The 12,668-nt window shown below is 40.8% G+C and overlaps 2 protein-coding genes across 2 annotated transcripts in view; both read right to left on the bottom strand.

Annotated features, from left to right (window-relative positions):
• The window catches only part of akap12b (A kinase (PRKA) anchor protein 12b), a 41,118-nt gene extending 34,245 nt beyond the window's left edge, over positions 1–6,873 (bottom strand). The window contains exon 1 of the mRNA XM_070926014.1: positions 6,727–6,873. Coding sequence (XP_070782115.1) covers positions 6,727–6,873 — 147 coding nt within the window. The remainder of the gene's footprint in view (positions 1–6,726) is intronic.
• Positions 6,874–11,384: 4,511 nt separating this feature from the next.
• Positions 11,385–12,668, bottom strand: part of mthfd1l (methylenetetrahydrofolate dehydrogenase (NADP+ dependent) 1 like) — a 35,255-nt gene continuing 33,971 nt past the window's right edge. The window contains exon 28 of the mRNA XM_070925472.1: positions 11,385–12,501. The gene's annotated coding sequence lies outside the window, so the exon portion shown is untranslated. The remainder of the gene's footprint in view (positions 12,502–12,668) is intronic.

Raw genomic sequence — 12,668 nt, forward strand, 5'->3', positions numbered from 1 at the left:
ATTTTTTCCAGAATTGTCTTTCCGCGGACAAGGGTGCAAGGGATAAGAAAAAGCTCATAGAGGTCGATTTGGAAGGCCAAGAGAAATGACCTATTTTGTTTAGGTACGAAGACTTGGACAACTTCAGAGGTTTTGGTTATACATGAAAATGTTATATCTGGCTTACATGAGGAATGTGGGATCAGGAATGAGCCATTTTGGACAGATGCAAGAGGTAATGTCAAACAAAATGGAAAAAAACCTGGTACCTGGGTCCTTGTTTTCAGAGTGCAGAGCAAGAGCTAACAGGTGCACGGGCAGATAAAAAGATGAATCATGGAGCTAAAAGAGAGGAGGGCGAAAGAACGTAGAGGCAAGATGGGTGAGTCCACAGAGGCTCGTGATGTAATGGAGGTAAGAGAGGTTATTTTGAGCACAGTGTCGCAGTGGAGGAGCCAGCCCAGACGTTTTAAAATGAATGTAGAAAAACCACAAGACTCCCCGTTTGCGACGAACATTCAAGTCTCATCACTTCTAACTTAAAGGCATTGACAAGGAAGTAAACACCTTTTTCTGAAACTCACAAAATCTGCTAAAAATCCACTGGTTTCACACGCAGATAACTATTCAGAGGATTCTCTGTGAGAGACCAACAAAGTAATCATAGTGCAATCAGATTCAGCGCATGATCACGAATTATACAAGGAGACACATCCTCATTTATTCAAGAGGCTGTAATGTAGAAGTAATCTTTTGCTACTTGAGGCAAATATCAAACAACCATTTGATTCTGAGGACCTTGCAGTCTTCGCTGCTACCTTCAGCTACCTAAACTGGTGAAGCAATAAAGAAAGGCAGTATAATAAGGACGCTGATGTGGCTGAGTCTTCCAGTCATAATGATTGATTGGGACAGTGTAGCTGTAACAGTCCCTGTGGGGCAGTGAACAGGCCGGTACCTGCTGGCCAGACCTCATATATTAAATAACACATCATTACTACAGGACAACGCTTCTCCTCACACCTCCACCAGCAACACTGACGAGGGGAAACACTGATACTGGATGGTCATGTGTGTTTGCGCAGTGCAAAAGTGAATCTAACTTGTAAATTGAATAAAAGGCCATTTTCCAATTTGTGTTAACACAATTCCAAACTCAGCCTCCATATGAGCATTGCACCACAACAAACACTACCTTATTCTTTGATCTCTTCGTAATCTCTTCAAGTATACAGATACTGTGAATACAAGCAGCGTAGACAAAAACATTATGTAACATTTTGATGTTGATGCCATTATTAGATCAAACTATTGGAGTGAGGTCTAATTTTTAGGGGCGGAGAGAGGAGAGGAACAAAAGAGCTCTGGTTTTTCACATCCTCAAACACACGTCTGTTTTTCACTGTCATGGAGCTGGCAGTAAATCTGAGAGATTGGAGAAAGGAAGCTGGCTGAGGGACAGATTAATTAGCAGAGAGCCACTTCCTGTTTCTCCTCAACAACGAGAAAAAGAGATTCATAAATTTGATTTCCTTTTCAGACAAAAAAACTCACCACAGAAAGTTCAATATTCCAGTTGTCTGCTATAGTTTACAGAGCGGTTGTTTATCTGATGTGGGCCATTTAAGAGTGGATGTATGTTTAACACTTTTTTGCCCAACTTTATACTATTTCAGGAGGCCATATTTGGTTGAGCAGTCAGCTGGATGTTTTGGAACATTTTAAGTTTAGTTTAATACATTTCAGAGAGAAAAAAAAGGAGTATATTGTGTCTTCTTTGTTGAACAATCTTCGTCACTTGACTTTTTGCTCTAACTCGATCAATTGAATTACTTTGACCCCTCTGACAGAAACTCACTAAACTCAACATAAACATGTGCTAGTTTACAAGACAAACCTTTGCTAGTAAATAATAATAAATAAGTAAATAAATTTTGTAATATTCTTTATTTTATGTTAGTATGGCATTCAGGTGATGTTCAGTCTACAGGATTAGACTGATTGATACAGACAAACAGGAAAGTATGTTTGTATTAAGATTTCCCAAACAGCACATGTGGGTTTAGATCTGCTTTCATATAAAGTGCAAGCAGTTTTAATTTGGGGCTGTTCATCATTTGTGGATTCTTAGCCAACACTAAAACCAAACATTTTAGATTAGTTATGGTTTCATTGCATTTTACAAAAAAGAGTTTTTGTCTCACAGGTCCCATTTAGGAATCTCTATGTACCAGTATATGTAGGTGAAAAGTAGGTTTGGATTGTAAATAACTGATTGAAAGTAAACAAAGCAGTTTGCTACAACTGCAGAGTGCAAAACAAACTTTTGTTTTACTGATTTCTGATCAGATTTTGGGAAGAGGAGTTCCCACACCTCCACCTTTAACACACACACACTTACAAACACACTACCACACCGAGTTTGCTCTTTTTTTTTTTTTTTTAAACCTGAGCCCATTTTCACTAAACCTCTGTCATCAGTGTCCTTTTAAAATCAGGCAGGAGGGAGCACTGAGGGAACAATCGGCTGATTCATCTGCCTTTATGTCACGTTGGCGGGTCCCCCTCTTACTCTCTCTCTCTCTCTTTCTCAAACTCTTTTTCTTTTCTTTCTCTGGGCTCCACACCCGTCCCCCCTTACCCTGCCCACCCAAAACGCTGCTCCACCCCCTCCCCATGTTGGTTCCTTCCTCTTGTTTTGGGCCGGTGCACACAGGGGCCCCCGGCTTGTCCCCGTCCCAGCCCATCGTCAATGGATCCTCTGTTTGACCCCTTCCGCCTCCCCCTCCTCTCTCTCTCTCTCTCTTTCTACTAAACAGGATAAGCAGAGCCACAGCAACGTCTGATCAGCTGCGGCTCATTATACAGGAACGTACCAGCCTTAATCAGCACACATTACATTACATAACATGACGTTGGATCATTGGAGTCATCTGCTGCCGCTGTGACGGGACAAGGAGCTGACATGTGATGCGGGTCTCATGCTCAGGTGGCTATTTGTGGTGTGTTTGCTATCGTTCATGTGTCACTGTACACAACAGTAACAGTGTGTTTACAGACAGCTCCTGTCTGGCCGAGGTGCAAGAGAGGGAAGTGGATAGAGAAATTAAGGAAGAAGAGGCAGCAAAAGAAGCCCCTTTACACATGCACTGTAATCCTCTCTGCCGATTATATCAAATTGTACGTGTTAGTCATGTTCCCAAATTACAATGAGTCAAAGTGTACTCCAGGGTGTGTCAGTACGCTGTGACATCACCGTTGGATGTAGTTACAAGTGCAAAACCATGACATCAAGCACTTTTTCAGGGATGAATGTAGGGATGGGACATGCCTCTCTAGGCAGCATGTAAGCCAATGTGCATGGGTGCCGTATTTGTACAATTGTGAATATATATTTCTATTATATCTGCTTCTTTGATATGCTGGGTCACTCGCCATGTTGTTGAGAACTGGTAGGAATGCTCCTCTGCGAATATCTGTCTACGTTCATCTTTGCACAATCGCAGAGCTATAATTCACGCCTGAGACTTCTGCGAACTTTTGCAAGAACTAGAGAGAGCCCCCCCACAGATAAAAAGAGAGATAAGCAGCACGTTGCAGTAAACAGAGTCTCGCTTCATATATTATAAGTAACTTCCCACATCATGATGCCAAATATTGTGCAAGATTTGCAGCTCTATCCATAACGGTCCTGTCACCTTTGAACAGAGTTTGAGAAAGAGACCTACGACTTGTTTGAACAGCAGATGAACCCAACAATGTTACATATTACATGTCTGAAAGGGGCGAGAGAGAGAGAGAGACAGAGAGAGAGAGAGAGAGAGAAGATTTCAGACACTAATTTGTGACATCAGATGTCTGTTTTGGGAAATAAAAGTATAGACAGACAGAAACACACATTGAAAGAGGTTGTGGCATTAAAGTGAGAATTTTTGGGATGAAAGGAAAATGTATCCGTACTGTAGGCATATATACATTTTGATAACACTTGTGAGGTTGTTGGAGACAGAGAGGTATGAGGAAGGTGGGTCAGTGGTGGTGGACAGAGAGACATTGCTATAATTCCTCTATGGAGTGAGGAGGATATTTATCAACTGTGTATCAAGCAGGAAGGCTCCACCTGCTTCAACCGAGCACCCCCCCCCCCCCCCACCACCACCACCACAACACACCATCTTTACTTCATAAAGTAAATCCATTTCACATGACTTTAATGTCTACGTTTACCATTTAATCTGATAAAAGTTTCAAAATCATTGTTCTCATTTTAGATGAAGGGTTAGGATGTTTCACGTCCAGAGAAAAGAGCTAAACTGTTAAACTCCTCCCTTTCTCTGAGAAGGTTTAGGAATAAAATACTTGGTGCTAAAACCTAGGTCATGGTCCTCCTCTGCACTTTCCAAAAAATGATTATAGACAGATTTATTTTTGAACAGAAATCTCACTTATTCTCACTTTTCACAATTATTTATAGTCAGTTTTTGCCGGAGGTACAGTCGTAGTACTCTGACACTTTACTCAATGTAAAAAATACTCCATTACATATAAAAGTCCTGCATTTTAACTATTACTTCAGTAAAAGTACAGAAGTATTATCAGTAAAAACTAAAATACAAATACCTCAAAATTGTACAATCGATTAAGTAAGTACAGTTTGACATCATTTCAGCAGGACTGTCAACATTTCATAGCATCATGTGTATCATGTCGATAAATCAGTCTTCTCAGTCTGATCATGAACTTTGTAGTGCTTAGCCTCCTAAAAGGAACAATAATCATAATAACCTTTTGAAATTAGATCATGTTAAAATGATGCGTCACTGACTTTACTCAATTTGCCAAAACAGAATGTCAGTAATACATTAGTAAAGTGACTTGGAGAAGTAAACACATTACTTAAACACATTACTTCTCCAAGTATCTCATATTTCTACACACGATGCCTCTGAAGTATGTACAACAACAAACAAACAAACAATACAACTGTGGCGGGTAGTTTGGCTGGTATTAAAGCTGGACAGTGCAGCCATTGACGATGCGATGATACCTGCAATAACAGCTCAGGGGTTTACAAAACATTCAACTGCCACAAAGATGATGATGATTCACTGGAAAACAACTGCACAGCATCCAAAAAACACGAGCAAACAACACACATTCTTAAGAAAAAACAAGAATAAACGAATGTCGCCGTGGTTAAAATCTTGGCTGTGTTAAGCTATTTGTGCTTTCTGTCTCCCTCAGTGTCATTCAACCTTTCTGCTGACCTACGGGCCACAAAATCTGACCCGCTGACCTCCAGCCTATAAAAAAGTCAATAAATCCAATTGGTTATACGAGGCGCGAATAGAGCAGGTGGCGAAACATACATAGTCATTAGTAGGCGCTTTCCAAATATTCATTCACACAATGCTGAGCAATTTACACCGAGGTAACAGTGCAGAGTCGGCAAGATCCCTCCAATGATGGCAGCTGCTCACAACATACTGCACAGCCAGGGAAGCGAAAGGGTCATGTCAACTCTTACAAGTATGAGTTTAGCTGTCGTCTTCTTTAAATTGAGCAAGAAAAAAGTGCTCACAGCATCTTGTATGTCAACTGGGGCTCTCAGCTATCTGACACTTATAATATAAGTGTTTATAATTTATAATAGAAATTAAAGGTCCCTGCCTATTCGCTGGGTTTTATTTTAAATCTGTTATTGACATAAATTATAGACTAGAATATAGATATAGATTTATCAAACTCTGGAGTCATGAGGTCAATATGCTTAACTTGATTTGATTTTAATGTGAAAGAAATGGTAATAATAATAATAATAATATCATATAGCTGAAAGGTGTAATATGCTGTAAGTGGACATTGTTTTATGATCATTTTGTTTAAAGCTACTATATTATATATCAGTGGTTTTAAATTATAAGTCTGTAGTGAGTTTTATGATATCACATTGATATGCTATAATATATAATACAAATGATGAAGATATTTCTGGTTATTATGTTTATTTTCATATACTATTTTATATTTTTGTAGATTTTTTTTTCCAGGATTTTGCTGTATTTTTTCTGTTTTTTGATGTTGGCTCTGCACATCTGTCATGACTTTTTGATCTGTCAGATGCTTGATTTATACTTTAGATATATGCAAATAAGGGTCTCCTTGAGATGAACAGTTTTGCTTTAAAATGTATTATGGGGACATAAATAATTTAAAACACGAAAAGTGAACGATAAAAGGAGTCACGTGTGTTATTATCAATGTGTTACAGTCTAATTCAATAATCCGTCACTGTTCATGCGCTTCACCCAAAAGCTCCAAACCTGTCAGAAGAACAAATGTGGTTGCTCGTGATCCAGAGCGTCCCTGAGTAACACCCTGAGCCCAGGTGGCCTGTCTGGATGTAAACCTGGACCCGGCCGAGCTGCTGGCGTTTTATTACTGCGGGACTGCAGACAAGTCGACCCATTACTCAGCAAAAAACAGCGTCAGGCGCACATGGAGCCTGTGCGCCGCAGCACATTACTGATGCGCACTACATTTAGAGGGAGGGGGGAGAAGGGGGGTGACGACAGGTATGCTTGCAAACACACAGGCAAACTATAAAAACAACTGAAGCAGGAGAGCCACGGCAGAGACCAGGAAGCAGAATGAGCGCCACTAAATGAACAAACGTGACAACATGTGTCCGTGTCCGCTGCGCAGGGAGGTGTGTAAACAGTGCCAGGGATCAGAAAGCCTCAGTACCTTGCTGTCGAGGACGCTGCCTCCCTCCTGGAGCACGTTCACCTCCGCACTCAGCTCCCCAGCGGAGGCTGAGGCTGAAGCTGAGGCTGAAGCTGAGGCATCCTCCTGGCTCTTCCCGTCCCGCTGCACTGAGCTCTCTGCTCCCATGGCGAACAATCACAAAGGTGAACTCTTCTGGTCTCCGGCTGCGGTCAGTTCCCTCCACGCCAAGACAACACAACACGGCTGTATTACAGCAAGCGAGTATCCAAAGCAGTTCTACAGTGCAGCTTCGCCCCGAGGTGGCCTGGATCTGGAGTGATGAAGCGTGAGGACCGGCAAACTCTTTTAGGACACCTCCTCCTCCTCCTCCTCCTCCTCCTCCCTTCAGTATCACATGGGGCTCCGGTGCGCCGCGACACGCCTTGCAGCATCAGAGACGGTGCTGATGGAGGAGGAGAGAGGTGAGAGAAGAGGAGGACGGTTAGTAGATAGAGGGGGGAGATAAAAAAGCTTCATAGCTTTTAGCATCGTTTATCCGTCCTAAGAAGAAATTTGATCTATTCCGAGAGATTGGTAAATGAAATTAGAGCGATTATGAAACACACTCCTGGGGAGATATAAGGAACTTGAAAACCAGACCATGCGAGTATATCAGCTACAGCCTGTACTGCATTGTCACGTGTTGTAAGAAATACGAACTGTATAGTGGGAATATGAGAGAAAGGCAAACTTTGTAATCGTTAGAGTACACTTTACTTGAGTGTTTCTACTGTATGAGACTTTATACTTCGTTTAAAATGGGATTACTGGACTTTTTTAACCTCACCATATTTATCTGATGTTTATAGTTCTTTGCAGAATAAAGATTTTATGAGCAAAACACACAATGGGCTATAAAATGTAAGTATCATTACATTTTTAAAATATAAGCATACAGGTAAAATTATTCAAATACATACAATTATAAACAACATTTTTTTTATTTATTCAATAAGAAAGTAATAGATACATAAAGACTAACGTATACAGACACAGCAGAGTAAAAAAGACAACATATTAACAGCATAAAGAGAACAAAAACACAGAAAATAACTTTCAATACTTGAATGGGACTTTTATCTTAATTTAGTCCTTTTCAAATATGGTAAAGCCACTTTTACATGTATTGTCCATTACTGCTGCCGTCTTTCTCCTGTGTGACAATGTCAAGCAACATCTGCTTTGACATGCACATACAGATGGGTCAAGTTTAGCATTTTGGTGGTAACATAGTGAGACCGCCTTGTGTCAACAGAGAGAGCTAAATTTCTCGGGGTTCATGTAAAAACAGTCCCACAGCTTCTTGGTTTATCCACTTGGATTTTATTTCCTATCTGTCAATACATTGACGCTGCAGACGATATCTCCTATTTGAAGTTACTCTGATCATATGATAATAATTTGAATCTCTAATCTAATCTCTCTCTCTGACACACACACACACACACACAGACATTATATAATTCATTCTTATTGGTAGAGATGACTGATGATAGAAGACTGCCATGGTTCACTGATGGTGTCTGAGGGTAGAGCATCTCTGCCTCGCTCAGATGATGTTGAGGTTTAAATGTTAATTGCAGGTTGGGCCACGTGCCATTTTGTTTGGAATTTTAGAACGCACAAATTACAGCCCGAGTGCTCAAAGCCAAGTTCACACAGGCCTAGACTGAGGGTCCCTGCAGCTGAACCAAAACCCCCAACACACAGTGCTACAACACAAACACACACGCTGATGAAATGTAAAACCTTGGAGGTTTATGACCTGTTAAAGTGTGTGTAACTGTAGAAGACATTTTATTTCTCAGCAATTTGAACAGATAACATAAATCTGAACAAGCAACATTTTCAAAATGTTTTTACAGCTCAAAATAAAAGCAGCACTGAAATATTGAAAATGTGAAAATATTGCAGCAAATGAGGACTTGACTTCTTTGACCCGTTTGATTTGACTGCATAAAGAGGTTGGGGCTGTGGAGTTAGAAAGAAGTGAGCTTCCCAAACTTCTATAGCCCACTCCTCATCTCAGTTTGTGGCTGGCGGCTCAAGGCTACATTAGCCGCTACTAGCATAATGCATCCTAATCTTGCAATGCATTATGGGTAATGTAGGCGACAGGTTTTGACAGGGGAGAGGATCTCATGGAAGTCTCTGGTTCTTCTGCATCAGTTTTGATCCTTTTTTTAAAAAAAATCAGAAACCAGTGATGTAAAACTGTGAATTTACAGTCAAATTGCTGTCCAGTAGTTCAGTATCTCTGTCAGCCTTTTAACTGCTAACCAGCCTCTGTGATTCCTCTCTAACCACGAGCGTTGACTAGATTAGTATCACTAGCACATGAAGATCTAATTTGATTAAAACATCATCAGGTCAACCTAACCACTGACACATGATGAGCGTACATGGATGTCTGACGCACACAGAGTCAAAGTACACTGAATACAAAAAACTCCTGTTCAGCATTTTTTCTTGAGTTACCTTGTTAACGTAATATTGGGTCCACTGATCTTTTCATGTGCCGTTCTCAGAGCCAGGAAATACAACAGCAACTCCCTGGCTAAAGGCTATTACATGTGGTTTCACTGTCAGTCAACAGTTGTACAATGAACGTAGATAAATGTGTTAGTTAATGACCTTCAGCATGGCAGGCCTATCAGCAGAAACACTGATGTCATCTGAAAGAGGAGGGTGGGGTGGAGGAGTGGTGTAAGATGGGGGAAGGACGTTCTCATTAAAGTGAAAGCCTTACCGGATGTGTCATGGCCTCCGCTCAATAAAACGGTAATGTAGGCACATTAAAGGCACAAAGCATTCTCTCACACACACACACACACACACACACACACACACTCACACTCACATTTACAGGAGGAGGGGCAGAGTAACATTCACAAACAAATACTCTTTTTATATTACTATATTTAAATACTTCTTTTCAGATCATCGTTATTTATTTCAGAAAATCTAAACATGCACCTTTAATATGAACTCAGACACATCAGCTGACGGTAAAACTGTAAGAATCTGCAACTTACAAGAAATACAAGAGATATCTACATCAGCTACAGCCTGGAAATACCCAGATAGATAATATGTGAAAACTTTGACATTCCCACAGGACTTCCAGCTGATAAATGCAACACTGAAATGGTGGGAAGTGTCGTGTTTGTCAGACAGAGACAGGGTGAGTTGAAGAATGTGGCCCTGAGGGTTGATGTCTGGCGTGGGCACCGAGCGAGGGCTCGCCCAGACACAGCAGGGGGTCGACGCATTCATACTTTGTCACAAGCAGCAAATTAAGGGGTTTGCTCCAGAACAAGATGGGTAAAAAAAAAAAAAAAAAAAGGACAGCTACTTTTGCATAAAGATACCTGGACTAAATGGGATGTGATGTAAAACAGACGTTACCAAACAACACAGGCTTTCATCCAAAAAAACAAGAAACTGAGCTTTAACAAAAATGTAAAGCGTTTTCACCATTTATAACCAGTGCACACAGCACACTATAAAAAGTAGTTTCATTATGTTTTGCACAAAGACCCAGAAACCAATCAGTACTCCTATACTGGAATACTTCCTGGCTGTATGTCAGTTACTTTGTGAAACTTTAATTAGGAAAGTGCACCATGGGAACGATATAAACAGGGCAACCAGATTACATAATAATGCAGAACCTAGTTGATATTGTACTTCAGTCGTGCATATTTACAAACTTGCTAGTAATCAAATTAACAAAAGGCAACTGACAGTGAATCTGGAGGTCCACAGCTCAGGCGCAGCTGCCAGCTTTGCCTGGTGGGTAATCCAGCCTCGGCTCATCAGAGACATTGTCCAGCAACTCTTGATTTACACTCACACAGACATTCAAAGGGACCTGTCCTTGGTTCTGAAATTAGCCAGTCGATTAAATATGAGTGCTAAAAGATGAGAGCTTAAACAACTGTGGAGGCTTCAGCAGATCAAGTCAGAAGCTCAACGTAAACAACTTGACAAAGCGGGGATTTTCCAACACATTACAAAGCAATGACGAAGCCCCCTCCTCATCAATACCATGTCTTCAAATCTGTCATCAGCTCAAAACAAGAGGGTTCAGTCTCTCTCTCTCTCTCTCTCACACACACACACGCTAAATATGCTGTTGGAGAACTACTGTATAAATGAGAACATTCCTGCAGCCTTGACTGTAGTTAAAGTGCCAGATCCTGCCCGGTGAACACAGAGAATAACAGACTTAACAGGTGTGGAATGCCAACTATGATAGGCACACACATGTGCACACATGTATGTTGGCTCCATGTTGCAAACCAAAACACCTCATAATGACAGATGCTGCACCCTGGGGGGGGGGGGGGGCCCGACCGCCTCCAACACAGGGACCGCCCCCCTGTGTGAGAGTAAAGCTGCACTTGGGGAGAAAAACAGAAGAAAATTGTGATTAAGTTTTAATGTGTGAGTGGAGAGAGAAAGAGGAAGGTTTCCTTTTTTTGTAACAAAAACAGGTTTGCATTGAAGCATCTCCTTGTAGAAGCACAACAGGAAGAGAGCGCATGTGTCAAACAACAGATGGGCTGAGCCACAAGTCAACTGTAGGGTGTGAAAACACAAACACTCAGTTTTGGAGTAAATAAAACGTTTATTTGAAGGCACACACTTTTGATCTCTGAGAACCAAAAATGTTTAACACACAATTGTTGTCAATCCTAAATTTATGTTAGCTCCACACTGGTTGCATAAAGTTCGGTTTAGACTTTGTACCATAAAACAACAATAACCTCAGTTAAACCTGTCATTTCTTTTAATCGTCCCGTCAAGACACACAGTTATTAATCACATTGCTATCTGATAATCAAAACAAGATTTCAACATGGCCAGCTGACATTTGTCAGGGCAGTGTTACATTCAGCCGTCTGGATGCAAACCAGCCACAACCCGAGTGTGAAATGTAAAGAGGTTCCTATAGTGGAGGTGGGTCACATTGCCTGAAATTAAGACCACGTCCACAAACATCATAAAATGATTGCAAATGTTTATGAAGTAAAGCATTAACCTTCAGAGATAATGTACTATTTCACACAGTAAATGTCATATTTAATGGGCTGTTAAATGCTATTGTTTAAGCCATTTAAGTAACCGGATCAGGATGTGGGTGGCTCACCACCTCTACAAAAACAACTTCAACCTCAGGCTGGATTTATACCTTTATTATAAAAATGTAATGCTTGAAGAAATTCTCAAAACTGGCTTTGAACTGATGAGGCCAACTTGTGTAACTTGTGTGACATCCAGCAGGTTAGGACACTAGAGGCTACATAAACACCATAAAGGCTATTTGTGCGTACAATAGCATTTTAGTTAATAAATACACAAGCTGTGCCCATTAAATTAAAAAGCTTACGACATGTATAAAAAATGCAGCATCATTATAAGACTATGAAAACACATTAAAGACAAATGCAAGATGGTTTGAAGACTTGAGGCCAACTGAGGCCAAGAGAATACACATACAGCTTATTCGATAATACAATACAATATGGCTGCAGGAGCTCATCTTTGGCATATCACACAGATGTGCAAATACAGCATAAAGCTAATGCTTCGGTAATCAGTTTTTTTCCCAGGACATGTTAGTGTGACGTGTGGCGAGTTTGGGCTGGCGGGAAGAGTAAGAAAGCATTTCCTGTCAAAGGTAGAGGGGATGGATGAGTCTTATGGTGCACGCATGGAGCGGAGGATCCTGAGAACAGAGCAGGGAGCCTGGGAAATAAAAAACAGGATGATGATTTTAACTGTGTGTATAAGTGAGAGAGTAGCCTCACAGACTAGAGCCTCGGCACTGAGCGAACGAGGTAACAAACTAAAAACTCTGCAGGGAAATAAAGTCTCATGCAACAAGTAATACGGACAACTTATTTATAATGAAA

Source organism: Enoplosus armatus, chromosome 19 (genome assembly GCF_043641665.1).
Source record: "Enoplosus armatus isolate fEnoArm2 chromosome 19, fEnoArm2.hap1, whole genome shotgun sequence".
In the NCBI taxonomy this organism is placed as follows: domain Eukaryota; kingdom Metazoa; phylum Chordata; class Actinopteri; order Centrarchiformes; family Enoplosidae; genus Enoplosus; species Enoplosus armatus.